Here is an 18,387-nt window from a genome sequence, read left to right as displayed (position 1 = left end):
AACCTACGCGGCGGCCCAGATCCAGATCCGGCGTCGGCGGCGGCCATGAACCTGTCGCGGTCCGCCCCGGCGTCGTTCCGGGACCGCACCAACGAGTTCCGCTCCGCCGTCGAGAGCGCGCGCCGCCACGTCGCCCTGTCCCCCGCCGCCGCGTCGGCCAGCGGCAGCGCCGGGCCCCTCGACGACTCGCGCTCCGTCGCGTCGGCGCACTCCGAGTTCAACCGCCGCGCCTCCAAGATCGGGCTCGGGATCCACCAGACCTCCCAGAAGCTCGCCCGCCTCGCTAAATGTATAACTATCTAACTCCCCCCTTTTTACATTTCCATTTACTACCAATACAACCTTCGTGCTTGTGTTGCCACCGATTAGTTCAGCGATTAGTTCCTCCCCTCCGCGCTGTTGGGTTGGGATCTCGGAACACCCTAGCTGCAAGCTGCGCGGCTCATGCTTGATTAGTTCGTAGCCTGAGGAGACGCCAACGTGCATGGATGGCTATGTATATATATTGTACGAAGCATGCTTGTTTCTTACCTAGTGCTCGTATGACATTTGGATTAGATGTCTGCTATTTTTATTGATCTTTGAGTGTTTGTGTACTTACTGGAGATCGCGCTGTCGTAGTTTGCTTTGTTGGTATCATGACAGCTGTTCTGCACTTGTTGCGATGATAGCAGTGATGGCATCTGCCTCATTTTGTGCCTGTTTATGAATTACTACATCTGATATATTCTAGTACTTGCTAGTAAGATGCTTCTTTTGTCCATTACCATGTTTGAAGCTAGATGAGCAAAGAAGTCCAGTCTCAATGCGATTATATGCATCAGCTATGTGCATGTGCATTGAATGTAAACTAGTACCTTGGTCTCTCAGTGATATATGAAATGTCTGCATATCTGCTCTAGTGCTGTGCAGTGAGGGCTCACTGATTGTTCCTTTTTTATAATCATTTGTACTAGTATGTATCCCTGTACTACTAATTCTGTTGCCACTTCTAGAGTGCTTGTCTCCGCTTTAGATGTCTTTGGTTGGTTAATACCTTCCTCAGAAGATTTCACTGCACTTTCTGCATTGCATTGCATTGGTAACACTGCATGAAGGTAGAAAATGTAGATAGATGTATGCCTACCGCTGTCAAATGTGGATTGAACATAGTTTCTACTTATTTGCACCTTCTTTGTATTCATAAGCACTAGATGAAGCTTAACATTTTTTATTAGTTTGGCCTCCCACCTAAGTAATATCTTAATAGCAGTGTGGTGGCTTAGCTGCTTCCTCGCACTTTGATGCAAAGTTATTGGTTGTAAAATTTACAACTGCTATCAGTTGAATGGGAAATTTTGTAAATGACCTCTTGATACTATTGACCGAGAAAGTAACATTCATAGTTATGTACTGCTTTTTTATTTCACCTGTCAGCAAGTTAACCATATTGAACTATGATGTCAACACTTGCTCTGTGTGTATTTACAGTACTCCCTCTGTTCACTTTTGGAAGACCGTTTAGATATTTAAGACAACTCCCAAAACAGTTCAATTTCAGCTGTCTAAAACGTCTTATAAAAGTGAACAGAGGGAGTATAAAGTATGGATCGATGCTGATTTTACAACATGATTGTTTACAGTGGCAAAGAAGACATCTGTTTTTGATGACCCTACCTTAGAGATACAAGAGTTGACTGCAGTTGTTAAGAAGGATATTGGTGCTTTGAATAATGCTGTTATGGACTTACAAGTTCTGTGCAATTCACAAAATGAGAGCGGCAATCTTTCCAAGGACACAACAAATCATTCCACTACAGTTGTGGACAACCTGAAAAATCGACTGATGAGTGCAACGAAAGAATTCAAAGAAGTCCTTACAATGCGGACAGAGGTCAGATAAAAATAGTAAATGCTTTCCTGATTCAAATATATTGTCACCATGTTTCCTTTTTCTTTGGATAGTGTCTTCATTATAAATGGTGCAGTGTCTTCATTATAAATGGTGCACTAAGTGTGTTTCTCCCTGAATGTGCAGAATTTGAAGGTCCATGAAAACAGAAGGCAAATGTTCTCCTCCTCAGCTGCAAAAGATGCATCAAATCCATTCATTCGTCAGAGGCCCCTTGTTCCCAGAGAGGCATCCGACGCTGCACCCCCAGCGCCATGGGCCAGTGACTCTGCAACTACGCCGTTGTTTCAGAGGTACCATTGCAAGCATTCAGTTTGATCAGTGTGTACTAACATTGTGAGCAGTTATGCACAACCACCTTAGCTTAGGCCTTCACATGCTATGCTAGTCAGAGATTGCACCGCCATACGCTTGGTGCTTCTTATTGTCAGGTGTCTGTTTTTGCAGAACATGACACTCCTAATAAATGGTATAGACAAAGTTTTGCAAAACAATTCCCTGCCCCTAATAGAGCCAGTAGTATTTTGAAACTGTACCATTATTAATACTTATGAGTATTATGGGGTTGAGACCCTGAACCCTGATGCCCACGTGCCATGATGAAACCTTGACTGAATGGTGTCTAAGGAGAAGGAAGGTAGGAAAAGGATGTTGTCATGCAAGGGTAGCATGATAAAACAGTTCTTATTCCATTTCTATATTAGAAATGCAATACTCGGAAGGCTCATATAACCGTCTGCTAAACAATGGAATACTAAACTAACAAATACATACATGCAGATCTGATCTTCTTAATGAACTAATGTAATCGAATTGGACTACTCTTGCGTTACTGTTGCTTTAACCATAGAAAGCTCTGCAAGTATTGCAGCGTGCTTCATGAGTTTGGTTTTGAATCTTCTGCTTCTGTTCACCAGGAAGAAGACTAATGGAGATCATGGAGCATCATCATCGTCGTCGTCGTCTCCTGCTTTCATGCAGCAGCAGCAATTGGCAGTACAGCAGGATAGTTACATGCAGAGCAGAGCTGAGGCTCTTCAAAATGTGGAATCAACCATCCATGAGCTGAGCAACATTTTTACCCAGCTGGCAACCATGGTGTCTCAGCAGGGAGAGTTAGCAATCAGGTGAACTTTACGCAAACTAAGTTTGTCGTATATATTTTCAGGAGTAGCAATCTTAGACTTTGAGTCATATTCATATTTCATTTTGAATAATTATTTACAGCTCCAAGATGTCGGACTGGATCACACCCTAGAGAATCCCATTATAAGGCATTTTCTGAAAATAGTGATGAATCTTAGTTGTTTAGCATGATGATCTGGCTTGAGTTATCTTTAAATCAGAAGGATACATGGTACTCCCTCCGATCCATATTAGTTGTCGCTGAAATGGATGTATCTAGACGTGTTTTAGTGTTAGATACATCCGTTTGAGCGACGATTAATATTGATTGGAGGGTATGTGATGTTTGTCTAGGCGCTTCTCCTGATCTTCTTAATTGACTACTTTAGTATGCCCCCTACCGCAGCACAAGATTCTGGTCCCTGATCTGTTGGTCAAGTATTATTAAGCTTGCTAGGCATAAATATTCTTTATTATTCATGATAAAATTAGTTCAGATGTATTATCTCCAGTAGACTATGTTTTCTGTGCCAATACTCTCTCCATTCCATAATGTAGAGCATATAGATTTTCTGAAAAGTCAAACCTTATAAACTTTGACCAAGTTTTGGGACAAAACAGTTACATCTAGAATACCAAACACATTATTAGATTCATCATAAGATGTACTCCCTCCGTAAAGAAATACTAAGAGCGTTTAGATCACTCTACTCTCGTGATATAAACGCTCTTATATTTCATTACAGAGGGAGTATTTCATATTTTATATATTTGGTATTGTGCATATAAATGGTTCTCAATAAACTTGGTCAAAATTTGCAAAGTTTAACAAGTCAGAAAATCTATACGCACGACATTATGGAACGGAGGGAGTACTTTGTTCATGGTAAAATTATCTCAGATGGAGGAGACTAGGTTTTGTGCGCCAAACCTAGTTCATGTTTTTCTTTTCTTTTATTCCATTGGGTTAAGAGTCTTCCCTTAAACGTGTACTTGTGTGCTATGTATGGCAGAATCGATGAGAACATGGAGGAGACGGTAGCCAACGTCGAGGGAGCGCAGGGCCAACTCTTGAAGTACCTCAACAGCATCTCGTCAAACAGGTGGCTGATGATGAAGATATTCTTCGTGCTGATGGTGTTCCTCATGATCTTCATATTCTTCGTGGCATGATCCCCACCCCTTGTAACGCATGTTGTGTGCAAGTATATTCTTTAATTTTTACCGAACTACATACACCATGTACACAATTTTCACTGGGATGATGATGATAAGCGGCAGGCAGTCTAGTAGCCTCCGTGGTCATGTAAATTGGGGGAAGCATCCAGGATGGATCTGTTGTTACTACCGACCGGGCGGTAGTATTATATTTTTATTACAGTATGTTTTATAATACTGTCTCATGGCGTGCGGTGATATATAGGTTAAACTCGTGTAATCTTTGCTGAAAATGTTTGTTGCTGATAATAAAAGCCTCTGTCGGTCCTGCCCTTGCGCGCGCTCTGTCTCTCTAATTCCGGCTCACCTGCCCCCTTGAGTCGTCCTTTTGGCTCAGAAACTTTTTCTGTTTTTGGTTTAAACGATGTACTAGTATAGGCAGCGCCGGTTCTGCCTGTCGCGTCCTGTTTCGAACCCCCTTTTCACTTTCCAGTACGCCCGGTGCCAGTCGAAGAGAACGGTGGCGGCAGAATTCCCAACAGCAGCAGCAGCTGAAACCGGTTTCACCCTGTGCATCGGACGGAGTACACGTGCAGATGCTGCAGACCGTAACAAAAACACGAGGACGTAGGCCGGCATCCTACGACACGGCTCCGGGTCGCGCTTGCGCGTGGCCGCACGGATAGACCTCAGCTCGCTCGCTCGCTGCGGAAAGATAAGCTGGGCGGGCGGGCGGGCAGGCCACAACCCTCCTGCAGGAGCGCAGCGCAGACCAGAAACGGCTACCCGTCCGTCCGTCCCATCCCATCCCATCCCGTCCCTCGCTCTATAAACCAGCGACAGAGCACGCCGTTTTACCTCTCTCGACACACCACCGCAACCCAACCCAACCCAACCCCACCCCACCCTCCCGTCTCAAAACCCTAATCCCAACGCCGCCGCGGCGCCGCCGATCAAGCCGACGACAGGCAGCCCCCCTATCCGGCCGCTCCGTACGCACGCCCCGGCCCGTCGCGCGCAGATCGGCGGCCGTCCCCCGAGACCGCTGCCGCCGCGGGGCTAGATTTAGATTCCGATTTCGGGGTCCCCTAGCCGCCGGGCTTCGTCGCATCCCCGGGTATGGTGGGCGGAGGCAGGAGGGGAGGCGCGGCGGACGAGGCCAAGCTCAACACCGGCAACGTGTTCGCAGCGCTCGAGACCCTCAAGAAGAAGAAGAAGGGCGACAAGGCCAAGGGGGGCTCCTCCAAGGGAGGGAAGCAGGGCGACGAGCCCACGCCGCAGCAGCAGAAGGAGCTCTTCTGGGCGCCCGCGCCGCTCAACACCAAGTCGTGGGCCGACGTCGAGGACGACGACGACGACGACTACTTCGCCACCACCGCGCCCCCCGCGCCCATCTGGGGGAACGACCACGCCGCCGCCAAAACGGCCAAGGAGGAGGAGGAGGACGAGGTGGATGCTGTCCACGCCGCCCTGCCGGAGGTCCATCTCTCTCCCTGTTACGCACGCCCCTGTTTATTTGTTTGTGCTGTTCATGATCTGTTTATTTTGGTTGAGACGGAAAGTGTGCTGTTGTGCGACGCCCATATGATTACTGATTAGTTTAGTTTGCATATGGTGGTAGTGTTGATATGCAGATGTTGGATTGAGTGGGGCAGGGGGGCATCTGTAGACTATGAGTGTACTGATGCCTGCTGGGTTAATTGTGAACGCTAGCCACCATTGATGCACAATGTGTGCCCAGTGGACAATTGCGCTTTGAATTATATCTGTAGTTATTATTTGAAGCAGCGAATCCGAATCGGAAGCGGCTTAGCTGTATTCCGTATGGTGTCCGTATTGGTGTGTGCTTGTTTGGTTGAGTGAGGCAGGGGACAAGACTGCAGGATTATTGATAACGGTATCTCGATCGTTGCGTAACGTTCAGTGACTGTGGGATTATTGATAACGGTATATCGATTGACGATTGTTGTGTGACGTATGTTCATTGACTCTGGGATTATTGATAACGGTATCCCCATTGTTGTGTGGCGTATGTTCAGTGACTGGGATTATTGATAACGGTATCCCCATAGTTGTGTGACGTATGTTCAGTGACTGGGATTATTGATAACGGCATCCCCATCGTTGTGTAACGTATGTTCAGTGACTGGGGGATTATTGATAACGGCATCCCCATCGCCATGTGACGTGTTCAGCGGGCAAGGAGTTTCAAGTTAGGTCTTGTTATGGAAGTGGTGCGTTGCAACAAGAATTCGTACACTGTCGGTATGATGGGAGAGTTGTCGGAGTGAGGTCAGGGGGCATCCTGTAGGCTGTGGTGTACTAATTCCTGCCAGATTAATTTTGTGAACCGTATCCCCTGTCATTTCGGAATGGATGTTCAGTGCGACAAATGGGTTATAAGTGAGTGTATTTACTTCCGCCTTTTGGGGCATTTATGGCCTGTGAATTTCTATTTGCGTTGATGTGATATTCCTTTTTTGTCAGTGTATTATCTGTTAATTTATTATTGCACATGGCAAGTGTAGGCATGATATGCATTAACGTTGTAGCATTTCCTGTACTTATCACTCATTGATGTACTAGTGTTTTATCCATGTTGCACACTAGGTATAACAACTTTGTGACTAGCGTGTAGTGGCACATAATGCACACAAAAAATGCGATGGAAGACTACCTATTTGATGCCATCAGTATCTCTCTCACTTATTCTGTATTGAAGATGTCATGCTGTTCTTTTGGTAGTTTTTATGGAAAGTTGTTGAGAGTTCTTAACATAGGTTTTTTCGGAGTAATTGAAGTCAGGGAGAGGTTATGGCACCTGTAATTCCTTTTGAGTTCAAGCACCCCAGACACAATGAAAACATATATTTAAAATTGATTGATAGTAATTCGGTCCAAGTTCCTGTTCAGGTTGTCTAGGCAAGTCATAAGGAACTGCCTCTACTTATTAGATTTCTACCAGAATTTATCTTGTTTGAACTTTGTCGGCCAGAGGTTCGCCTGATGTTGAACATGGTAATAGTTGTGTCTGTATACCTTGGTGATACTGTTCTTAGATGCATTGCTTCTATGTGCTGCAGGAAATTGAAAGTGAGGATGAGGAGCATGATGATGAGGCTGAGGATGGTGCCGAGGATGAACCTGAGCAGGAAGTGGAAGCTGCTGATCCTGATGTGAAGAAAGTTGCAGCAGCACCTAAAGAGACAGAAAGGCAGCTGTCCAAAAAGGAGTTGAAAAAGAAGGAACTGGCTGAACTTGATGCTGTGTTAGCTGAGTTGGGAATTTCTGAAAACACAAGCGATGCTGCACAAGATGGAAACAACAATGGTAATGCTCCACTTTAAGTGATTCCCCCCTTTTTATATTTCCCTTATGTAGCGCTGTGGAGGACTAATAAAGCCGAGTACCTATATGTGGCTTCATTGCTTTTATAAACTTTGTTCTTACATACATGATAAACATTGTTGCAGCTGAGAAGAAAGGTGCGAGTCAAGCTGGTGATGGAGAGAGAAAGGAAGACGCACCTGCCCCTTCAGAGAGCAAGAATGCCAAGAAGAAGAAGAACAAGAAGGACAAGAGCGCAAAGGAGGCAAAGGAAGCTGAAGTGTCGGAGGAGGCTGCCAGTGCAGAACCCGAGGAAGACACGGCTGTGGATGTTAAGGAGCGCCTAAAGAAGATGGCGTCGATGAAGAAGAAGAAGTCGGGCAAGGAGACGGACACAGCTGCAAAGATCGCCGCGGCAGAGGCGGCAGCCAGGACCGCCAGGCTCGCGGCGGCAAAGAAGAAGGAGAAGAACCATTACAACCAGCAACCCGTGCGGTAAAAAGGGGCCGGGCCGCCCAAGTTTTGAGATGCTCTGAGTTTCGATAATGAATGATCCCCTTGTTCGTTTTGGACCCGTCGCAATAAACTTTTTCCCTGTCCCGTCCCGTCCTCCCCAGAGTTGTGTATTTATGGTGACCATGGAGCGCCTTTCTGATATTCGGTTTCGGAATTCTGGAAGGCCTTTGTGGTCACCAGAACGGTCGTTGTAATTGTGTTTTGAATTGTGTTGATCCGGTTGAACTTATGATAGACAACAACATGGCCAACAGGGCCTCTTGGGTACTTTCTCTCCCGCTCTCTCTGTGTGGATGATGCTTCATGGTTGTCTTTAGGTTCCTGATGCCTTCTTTTGTAGGAGCGTCTTTGTTAGCGTGTTTGTTATTTTTGCCCTCTGAAAAACATTCATTCCTTATGCTGCTCGTAGGCCATCTTTTGTACGAGAAAGATGAGCGAAAGAATAAGCTTCTCTTGGCTTTCGCTTTCATCACAAAGGAGACAAGAAGAGGCGAAGGGAAGACAAATCATCTGCGGCAAATCCAAAAAGAAGCGAGCACGGCAAGTAGGCAACGACCCCAGCGAGAGGCAAGCATCTCTCCCCCGTCCATCCCTCTCTCTCGGCCCGCCCACTGCCGGTGACTACTACTCCACCCACCCATCCCATCTCTCTTCCTCCCGCCGCACGCAAATGGTCACCTAGGCGGCCAGCCCGACGCAATGTCGCACTGCCTCCGCGTCTCGCCCTTCCTCGCGCCGCCGCCCCTCCTCGTCCGCCGGCCCCGCCGCGCGCGCTGCCGCCGCCACGCCCCGAGGCCCGTCCTAACCCTCGCGCGCCTCGACCCGCCCCCGCTGCTCCGCCTCAGGGTCTCCGACTCGAGCGACTGCCTCCCCAGCCACGGCCACGGCCACGACCACCACCGCCCGCCGCCGCTGCGGGCCCTGATCGGCTCCCTGGCCTCCGTATGGCGGGAGGGCCTCTTCCTCGTGCGCTGCTCCGCCTTCGCCGCCGTGCTCTCCGTCGCCGCCGCGCTCTCATGGTACGCGCAGCACCGCGCGCGGGCCTTCGTCGAGGCGCGCCTCCTCCCGGCCGCCTGCGCCGCGCTCGGGGACTACCTCCAGCGGGAGGTGCGCGTCGGCGGCGCGCGCAGCGTCTCGCCGCTCGGGATCACGCTCCACACCTGCTCCGTCGGCCCGCGCGCCGACGAGTTCTCCTGCGCCGAGGTGCCCGTCATGAAGATCAGGGTCAGGCCCTTCGCCAGCCTCAGGCGGGGGCGGGTCGTCGTCGACGCCCTGCTCTCCGACCCCACCGCGCTCGTCGCGCAGAGGAAGGATTTCTCCTGGCTGGGCATCCCCGCGCCGTCCGAGGAGGGGAAGCCCAAGAGGAACTCGTCGGAGGAGGGCATTGATTACCGTACCAAGACTAGGAGGCTCGCCAGGGAGAAGGCTGGGGGGCAGTGGGACGAGGAGAGGGACAGAGCCGCTAGGGAATCTGCTCAAAGGGGATACATAGTTCCCAGTGGCCAATCCACTTCACGTTCGGCTGACGAGATGCTGGAGGATGATGGACCTGTCGGAAATGGGAAGGCTAGTAGCCCACCCCTCTGTGCTGATGAAATGCACAGGAACGATCGACACATGGATCCAGGCATTATTGACTCTAGCTCAAAGCATGCGGATTTGGAGAAATCGTTTGGTGTGAAATCGCGCATCCCGGGCATCAACTTCTGGTCTAGGATGATCCCGAACCCTACCAAGCGAAGGTACAGGAGAAAAGGTCACAGCAAGGTGGTATCGGGCATCGACAATTCCTCTCAGGAAAGGATCCTTCGGCGTAGTGCACAGGCTGCTGTGGCATATTTTGAAAACATGGATAGTGGTAATCCTGATAACTCATCCCCTGGTTCTGGGAATAATTCATCTAAATGCACTTCAAATGATGCACCGATTGTCAGCTCTGATACGGCACCAGAGAATTCTGGTGAATTGCCACCAAATAGTAGTCGTTGTCTGGACTGTCTAGGTGAAGGCAAATCTGCAAGTGCAATGCCAATCATCGATGCAAATGATGTGTATGCGGAGCATTCTCATAATCAACAACCTAGCCAGCATAGTTTGCATCACTCCGATAACAAAATGTTGGTATGCAACCATTTGGAAGATGTGCAGCATGACGAGGGCAACTTGTACCAAGGCCACATGTTGGAGGAATTTGAGAGTCTTTCTGAAGATAATATTGGTCGGTCATTTTGGCCTTTGCAGGCAAAGGGCTCCCGTGTTAATTTCAATGCACCATATGCTTCTTTGGGTGTTGAAATTCAAAAGTTGAAGTCGCGATTTGCTATCGGTCTTGAAGACGCCCCTGCTGGACTCGTAGAAGGGGTTGACCAGATAAATCCTGGTGGGGCTCAGCATATGCTTCCTATCACACTGGATTCTGTTTATTTCAGTGGAGGGAACTTGATGCTTCTAGGATACGGTGATCAGGAACCAAGGTTTGACCTCATCATTTGCCATTTTTATTGCAAATATGTGCTCTTCTGTCCTTTCTTGTGCATTTTCAAAATGTATTAGTGTATCACTGTTGGAAATTATATTGGGGTATTTTTGTGATCATCTATCTCTTCCCATGAATTTACTGCATTCCCCAACAATTAAATTTCTGTGAACAATAAATATTCTCATAACCGGTGTTCGGATTTATATTGTTAATTCTTATTTTCAGGAGTTATATTGTCAAGTAAATTACTGTAATGAGGGTACAGTATATTTCAACTTATCTTACTCGTATTATTCAGTGCATTATTATAGGCTCTTTTAAAAGGGGGTTGGGGTGCAACTGCGGCATTATAAATGAACATCAACTAAGTTTGTAGTCGTTGCCTTACTATTGTAGGGAAATGAAACAGGCTAATGGACATGTCAAGTTCAAAAACTCCTATAATCGTGTACATGTGCATGTCACTGGGAACTGCATGGAGTGGAGACAAGATCAAACTTCTCAAGGAGGGGGTTATCTTTCTACAGATGTCTTTGTTGACATAGCGGAGCAAACATGGCATGCTAATCTGAATGTAGTCAATGCTTTTGCTCCGGTAATGCACCTACTTTTATTATGTATACAAGATGCTACAGTTCTTAGTTCTTGTGTTGAAGGACAATTTTCATGTGCAGCTGTTTGAGCGTATCCTAGAAATACCAGTTGTCTGGCACAAAGGAAGAGCAACTGGTGAGGTGCTTTTCTAAACTTAATCTCTTACATGTTCAATTTCAGTATTAATATCAGCCACTTGTGCATACAATTTAGACAATACCTGGACATGACTTCCACATGTACTTAATGAATAACTGAACTTGCCACAAGGTTCATGCTACATTGCTACATCTAGAGTTCTAGACATACATGCGTCATGAGAACTGCTTTTTTTCATGCTTGGAGATACTAAATGCGTACATCAATATTTCTCTTTTTCCTTCTCCAGGTGCATATCTGTATGTCGAAAGGTGATAGTTTTCCGAGCATTCATGGCCAGCTTGATGTGAAAGGCCTAGGTTTTCAGATATTAGATGCTCCCTCATCATTTTCGGTAATACTTATGCCTTACCTCATTTGTTTTTCCAACTCTGCATGTTTGTAATAAGTAGGGTCTTGCGAGGAATCAGTTTTCATAGGCACAAGACAGATTAACATGGCTTTAATGTTAATGCCTTCTTGTTGATTTGCCATTAACCTGAGCTACCAATATTCTCGTAGGTCATTGACCCCTTACTTTACCAATAACTAGAGTGTTGTGTTGTGGGTGAAAAATGAGTGCCTAGTTACTTCTTTAAAAGTAAACACAATTGGTCGCTGGTGAATATTGTTGAAATGACTAGAATCAGGGGTATAGCTAGAAATTCATGAGGGTTTCCAGGAATGATAGATGAATCATCAGGTGGGCCAGTTTAATTGTTGTTGAATTTCCTGGAAAGAACTTCTGTACTATGTGGGTTTGCCTAGCATTTTCTAAAATGTGAATTTATCGACTACCCAAAATTTGGATTTTGATGTGCAACAATTGGCCATACTTCATTATAAGCAACATTTTATACTTATGGTTTCCAGTATTGACAAATGATATCCATGATGTTGAGCTTCGTGCACTAGCCAACACAACCAAAAGTCCGAACTCATGGAAAGGGCTAGGCAATCCACATATACCATGTTAAGCTTCATGCACTAGCCAACGCAACCAAAAGTCCGAACTGATGGAAAGCCAGAAAGGGCTAGGCATACACTTCAACACATGTATGCTGGATGCACAAGTTTCTGGCATAATGTATTAGCTAAGGGAGAAAGAGACTGAAGAATGAGGTGTTGGAGAAGCGATATTGTCATATTAGCGGCTGCTATATAGCGTGTTCTCAGGGCGCCTCAGGTTGGGTGCTGTTGATCTGCAGTGTAGTAAGAAACAGATCAGTCATTAGCATTTCAAATTAAGTATCTATTTCAGACGCTGACATTTGGCTCTAATGTGAAAACTAGGCCACATGTGCTCAGATGTCTTCCGAATTTCCGTACTTTGATATGCAAACAGTAACTACTTTCCAAATATTACTGCTGCAAACATTCCAAGTGATTATAGTTTTAATGGAAGCCTGAACATATTCAGGAAATAGTGGCAACTCTGTCATTCCGTGGTCAAAGAGTATTTCTGCATAATGCAAGTGGTTGGTTTGGTGATGTTCCGGTTGAAACTTCTGGCGATTTTGGTTTAAATCCTGAGGATGGAGAGTTCCATCTAATGTGCCAGGTATCTTTAAGTTGCTACTTACATTGTATATACATGTAGTCCCCTAAACAGCAACTCATACATTTACTTGATATCTTTTTTTTTCAGGTTCCGTCTGTTGAAGTTAACGCGCTTATGAAGTCGGTGAAAATGAAGCCTCTGATGTTTCCGGTTCGACATACTTTACTTGACTTATTTGGAAATACTAGATTCCTGCATGCAGCGAAAAACAATATACTCTGTTTTGTACTGCCGATTCAATGTGATGATCCATCTGAAATCATATCTGGAGTTAGCTATACTGAAACTGCATATATGGCACAACACGAAAAATAAGTTTGACTTCAATATAAAATGCACTGCACAACCTGACTTTTTTATGTAGGTGTATGATAGATGGTTTATTCCACTCATTTGAATTGCCCGGCAATGACACTTGTGATTTATCTTAAAATACCAGTTATCATGGTTCTTAGCATTAAAAATCAACTTCTTGATGAAGCAAAATGACCACTCTCGTGTGGATAGTGATAATCCCGTTTGTCTGACCAGCTTAATATTACCATTTCTTTTTTCTGTAGCTATTTTCTGCAGTACATATAAAATATTAAAATATGATCACACATCGCAGTTCAGCAACCGCAAACTGTGCCTGAAATACCATTTAAGCAGTTCTGTCTCATTTGTTTCTTAGCAATAGCTTAGGATGATCTCTATCAATGATGTATGTGTTTAAAAAAATGTTTTGGCTAAATTTTCATGTTCATCCTTTAAGACTTAACTGCTGGTACACTTCTTATCTTATTTAGGTGGCTGGTGCTGTTACTGCTGTATTTAATTGTCAAGGACCTCTTGATGCTCCTGTTTTTGTTGGAAGTGGGATTGTCTCAAGGAAGTCCCTTTCAGTATCTGGTATGCCTCCATCTGCAGCTTCTGAAGCTGTGATTCAAAACAAGGAGGCTGGTGCAGTTGCTGCGTTTGATCATATCCCTTTCTCTCATGTATCAGCGAATTTCACTTTCAACCTTGACAACTGTGTGAGTAGAAATAGAGCCACTAATTTTTTTTCCATTATTGAAGTTTGTGAAATTTGAACAACTAATTTCTCTTTGTTATCACCGGCTACAGGTTGCAGACTTATATGGTATTAGAGCATGCCTTTTGGATGGTGGAGAAATTCGAGGGGCTGGTAATGCATGGATTTGCCCAGAGGTATTGTGATTATTGATTATTTGATTACACTTCCACCTAGTCATCTTTTCATGTTTGCGCTAATTTTCAGCCGACTTTTTTCTACATCTATAGTCATCCAAGCATTTGTTCTCTCTGTATCATTATCAAGAATAAGATGGAAGATCTCAGATCACAATGATATTCGAAAACGTAGAATAGACATCAGGACTTCGTAAATTGAAAATACATATGGAAACGAACTATGCAAATGCATTCATGAAGAACCTTCCAAACTCTTAGGTCCATTATTCACAACTTCGGCCTCGCCATAGACATGATAATTACATCCTAGCTAAACCATTTGTTTGTTTATTTCTCTGGGCTTACAGTGAATGTCTACTACTGAGCCCCTGGAACATTGGAAATCGCAACTGCTCCCTCCGTCCCAACATAAGTGTCTTTTGTACTAAATCAGCGGCACTTATTTTGGGACGGAGGGTGTATAACTTATCAGTCTGTACTCTACCGAAATAAATGGAATACTAGCAGCGTATTCCTAAGAGCTGACACACAAATTTGCTGTACCAGCTGTACAAATCCAGTAGATACTCTGCTGTTCTTATGATGCAAAATAAATTTACCACCTTATGCAAGTATAATACATATTTAGATCTCTGCAGGGGGAAGGTGACGATTCTGCTATGGATATTAATTTATCTGGGAGCATTTTACTTGATAAGGTTTTGCATCGGTACATACCTGGAGGAATTCAGCTGATCCCACTGAAAATTGGCGAGCTCAACGGAGAGACTAGACTTTCTGGCCCCCTTATTAGACCGTGAGTATCTTACATCTATCATCTGGAGTCCTAACGGCCAAGTAAGCTACGTATTTTCTGGTATTCTAACGACAACAAAAACCTATGACAGGAAATTTGATATCAAATGGGCTGCACCAAATGCAGAAGATTCCTTTTCTGATGCACGGGGCAATATTGTTATTGCACATGATTATATCATGGTTAACTCATCATCAGTTTCCTTTGACTTAAATACTCGTATTCAAACATCATATATTGATGACTACTCGCTGTACAAGGAGATGTATCAAATGAAAAAGATTATGCCACTAGTTGTGGAGAGTGTTGATTTGGATTTACGCATGCGAGGCTTCGAATTTGCTCATATAGCTTCTTCAATACCTTTTGATACACCAAGGCCATTACATTTGAAAGCATCTGGAAGGGTGAAATTTCAAGGAAAAGTGGTGAAACCTAGCCAGGTAGTTGATGACAAGATTTATGGTGCTTTACAAAGTATCATGGACCAAAGTAAGCTTGAGAGTGATGTGTCAAGGCTTGTTGGGGAGATTTCTCTGTCAGGAATAAAACTTAACCAACTCATGCTGGCACCTCAGTCTACTGGTTTTCTTTCCTTGTCACGAGATTCTGTGATGGTAAGTTGCTGTTTTGTTGTTTCGTCCTCTGAATTTGACTTGCATTGCTTGTATGCGATTTTATAGTCTAATTCAATTTGTTTGTACATGCCTCGGTTGTGTGCACTAAGTGCTATAATTTGGATCATCAATAGTAGCATGCACAGAGACATATCTCTAACAGTCTGTAAAGTGGAATTTTGGATTTAAACACTTCCTGTCTTTACTTCTTCAAATTACTAAAATGTGTGCCCATTACCTTGCAATATAAAACGAGAACCAAATAAAAATAGAAAGAATGGATGTCTACTTAATACATTCACTATTTTTTCCAAGGCTTGAGGGCCATTCGTCCACTTAAAGGTACACTTTGCTATCCAAATTGATTCACTTCTGTTACCATTTTATGCTGCTTAACAGATTGCATTGCAATAATAACATACTCTGACAAATTATAGCAATTTTTCACCCAAGTAAACTATTCTGGCAGCAACTATTTTACTTATGCGAGCAACGGGCATAATTTCAGTAACTTTTAACTCTTTAAGAGGCTTTAATTCTAACTCCACGGTTCAACACGATATAAAGATTTTCTCCTTCGATATATATGATGTGATGATTTTCTATGTCAAGCGTACCTTCCAAATAATTGAAGCGAGTGCTGTATGCATTTGGTATTTATGTTGATTATTATTATTATCATCTTCCTCTTACTATCTCTATTCCCCTGCAACATAGTTAAATGCTACCGGCAGGCCTGATGAAAAGATTTCCATAGAAGTGAACGGGCCATTGTTTTTTGGTACAAATGAGGCCATTCAAGATGAGAGGCTTCTATCAATTTTCCTCCAAAAGGGGCAGCTGAAGTCTAATATATGTTATCATCCTGAAAGTTTGACTAACTTGGAGGTACTCTACTACTGTTAGTGTTGTGTTAGTGTGTGTATTTTCCTTGCCAGCAATCTTTCTTGAACATTATAAGACTTGTAGAGTCCATTTCGATATTGTTGATACTTGTCTTCTGGTCGTAAAGGTTCGGAATTTGCCACTTGACGAGCTGGAGCTTGCTTCATTACGTGGATTTGTTCAGAAGGTAATATTGTCCTAGATGAGGGTATGGTATACTCCGTGTTTTTTTGGTTAGGTAATCTGTTTTCAGGTTCTGTATTGTTGGTAGCTCTGTTTGGTTGATTCTATGTCTCATACACGTGAGTTGTAATTAGTCATGATGCTTGCATACCGTCAGATAGTAAAGCACTTCTGCAATTTAAATTTCGCAGGAGAGATGTTAGTTCAATTAACTACATGATGCAGTCTAATAAAATGTATATTATGCTGATGTTAAGTTAATGGAGTTTTCGGATTGAAAATGTGCATCATTCATTTTCTGTGCTGCACCTTCTGTTGTTCTGCTATTTAATGCTATGCTATTTGTCCATAGCTTATGTATTCTGTGCCGTATAAATTTTCTGTAATTGATATAAACTTTTTTGAACTACAACGTGGTCTTCTGCTCCTAAAGTAACAACTAAGTAGTCATACTTTTTTCCTTTTTTTTCTTGCATTTCATGAGAAGTTGCATATATCGAATGTGGAGGCTCCAATTCTGCTCAAAAAATAAATAAATGTGGAGGCTCCATTCTCCAGTATTTGTTGTAAATCAATTGTGATCAATTGCTAAATGGAGAATCCACCAATGATGTCTAATGTAACAGATCTTTTATTGTTACAGGCAGAAGTTCAGCTTAATTTCCAGAAAAGAAGAGGTCATGGTTTGTTGTCAGTGGTCCGTCCCAAATTTAGTGGCGTGTTTGGTGAAGCACTTGATATAGCTGCTCGATGGAGTGGTGATGTTGTGAGTTTTTTTTCTTCCACATATATTTTCTTGTTTTGTGAGGTTGAAGCCAATCTCATGTGTTACCTTTAGCAGGTGTTTGGTATTACTTGTAATCAAGAATTTTGCCACCTCTTTGGTAGTTTAGTAGAATTTTTGGAGTAAGGAAACTTATAACTCAGTTTCATGGTTCCTAGCATCCCCCATGTTAGCCTTTCCCAGATGACAAACATAAAACAATTGATGTATAGCATGCATTTGTTGTTTTTCTTGACACTAGTTATACATTCCAGTGAGGTTCTTATCTTATTTTTAATAGCTAGTTGTGAGTCCTTGCTGTGTTGACTTACTAGCTATTCTTTGTATTTTCAATACCCAGATTACAATGGAAAAGTCAATCCTAGAGCAACCTAATAGCAAGTATGAGCTTCAAGGGGAGTATGTGTTTCCAGGAACACGTGATAGATTTCCTATGGAAAGTCATGGTAATGGGTTCATACAGAAAGCAATGGGAGGGCATCTTGGTAGCATTATGTCTTCAATGGGCAGGTGGAGGATGAGACTAGAAGTTCCAGATGCTGAAGTAGCTGAAATACTTCCCCTGGCAAGACTTCTTTCACGAAGTACAGATCCAGTTATTCGTTCTAGATCGAAGGTGTGCAGTTTGTTCTGTATTTGTGATTCTATCTTTCTTTTCCTTTGTTGGATATAATATTCGTTGGTGTTTATGGTCTGCTAGATGGTAGCAGCCATTTGATCCTATATTTGTTTGCAGGAACTTTTCATGCAATGCTTGCATTCTGTTGGGTTCAATGCTGAAAGCCTACGTGACCAGATAAAGGTACTAAAGATAGTGAGTTCAGGAATATTGTATCACAGGCATAGAGTTATGGTTTCCCTTATTAGCGGGTTCCCTTGTTATTATGACATGCTACTTATATTAACTTCATCCCATTGCTTGCAACAGGCAGTCGAAATGTATCACGACTGGTTGGATGATGATACAATTGAAGATATAACTCTTCCGGCCTTAGCTGAACTGAGAGGTTACTGGCGTGGTTCTCTTGATGCCAGTGGAGGAGGGAATGGAGATACTATGGTGAGCATGTCAAATATTAACTCTATCAGACTTTTGTCCGGTAATTATTGATGAACTCCTAATAGTGGTCTTTACACTA

General features: G+C 43.9%; 3 protein-coding genes across 3 annotated transcripts in view; all 3 read left to right on the top strand.

The window, feature by feature from the left end:
- The first annotated feature begins 6 nt into the window (after positions 1-6).
- Positions 7-4,411, top strand: LOC123077533 (syntaxin-32). The gene is made up of 5 exons (XM_044499812.1): positions 7-289; positions 1,623-1,873; positions 2,018-2,184; positions 2,809-3,018; positions 4,030-4,411. Exons 1-5 carry the CDS (start codon positions 46-48, stop codon positions 4,187-4,189), a joined length of 1,032 nt encoding a protein of 343 aa, XP_044355747.1. The 5' UTR covers positions 7-45; the 3' UTR covers positions 4,190-4,411.
- Positions 4,412-5,293: 882 nt separating this feature from the next.
- LOC123077532 (nuclear ubiquitous casein and cyclin-dependent kinase substrate 1) lies at positions 5,294-8,284 on the top strand (the record flags this gene model as incomplete). The annotated part of the gene is given in 3 exon segments (XM_044499811.1): positions 5,294-5,653; positions 7,258-7,504; positions 7,648-8,284. Coding segments are annotated over 3 exon segments (960 nt in total). The 3' UTR covers positions 8,001-8,284.
- Positions 8,285-8,558: 274 nt separating this feature from the next.
- LOC123077531 (protein SUBSTANDARD STARCH GRAIN 4, chloroplastic) overlaps positions 8,559-18,387 on the top strand; it is a 14,030-nt gene continuing 4,201 nt past the window's right edge. Inside the window, exons 1-16 of the mRNA XM_044499810.1 lie at positions 8,559-10,491; positions 10,893-11,091; positions 11,171-11,230; positions 11,479-11,583; positions 12,649-12,789; positions 12,877-12,939; positions 13,578-13,805; positions 13,897-13,980; positions 14,622-14,779; positions 14,871-15,396; positions 16,114-16,284; positions 16,409-16,468; positions 17,108-17,230; positions 17,589-17,864; positions 17,985-18,050; positions 18,177-18,308. Coding sequence (XP_044355745.1) covers positions 8,717-10,491; positions 10,893-11,091; positions 11,171-11,230; positions 11,479-11,583; positions 12,649-12,789; positions 12,877-12,939; positions 13,578-13,805; positions 13,897-13,980; positions 14,622-14,779; positions 14,871-15,396; positions 16,114-16,284; positions 16,409-16,468; positions 17,108-17,230; positions 17,589-17,864; positions 17,985-18,050; positions 18,177-18,308 — 4,167 coding nt within the window. The 5' untranslated portion in view covers positions 8,559-8,716. The remainder of the gene's footprint in view (positions 10,492-10,892; positions 11,092-11,170; positions 11,231-11,478; positions 11,584-12,648; positions 12,790-12,876; positions 12,940-13,577; positions 13,806-13,896; positions 13,981-14,621; positions 14,780-14,870; positions 15,397-16,113; positions 16,285-16,408; positions 16,469-17,107; positions 17,231-17,588; positions 17,865-17,984; positions 18,051-18,176; positions 18,309-18,387) is intronic.

The sequence above is a fragment of the Triticum aestivum genome, chromosome 3D (assembly GCF_018294505.1).
Source record: "Triticum aestivum cultivar Chinese Spring chromosome 3D, IWGSC CS RefSeq v2.1, whole genome shotgun sequence".
NCBI classification, from domain to species: domain Eukaryota; kingdom Viridiplantae; phylum Streptophyta; class Magnoliopsida; order Poales; family Poaceae; genus Triticum; species Triticum aestivum.
Note: the sequence above shows the minus strand (reverse complement) of the source record. Positions and strands in the feature narration are given on the sequence as shown.

Coding starts and splice junctions, on each gene's coding strand:
- LOC123077533 (XM_044499812.1), top strand. CDS start 46: ATGAACCTGTCGCGGTCCGCCCCGGCGTCGTTCCGGGACCGCACCAAC. Junction 290..1,622: donor GCTCGCCCGCCTCGCTAAAT/GTATAACTATCT, acceptor GATTGTTTACAG/TGGCAAAGAAGACATCTGTT. Junction 3,019..4,029: donor CAGGGAGAGTTAGCAATCAG/GTGAACTTTACG, acceptor TATGTATGGCAG/AATCGATGAGAACATGGAGG.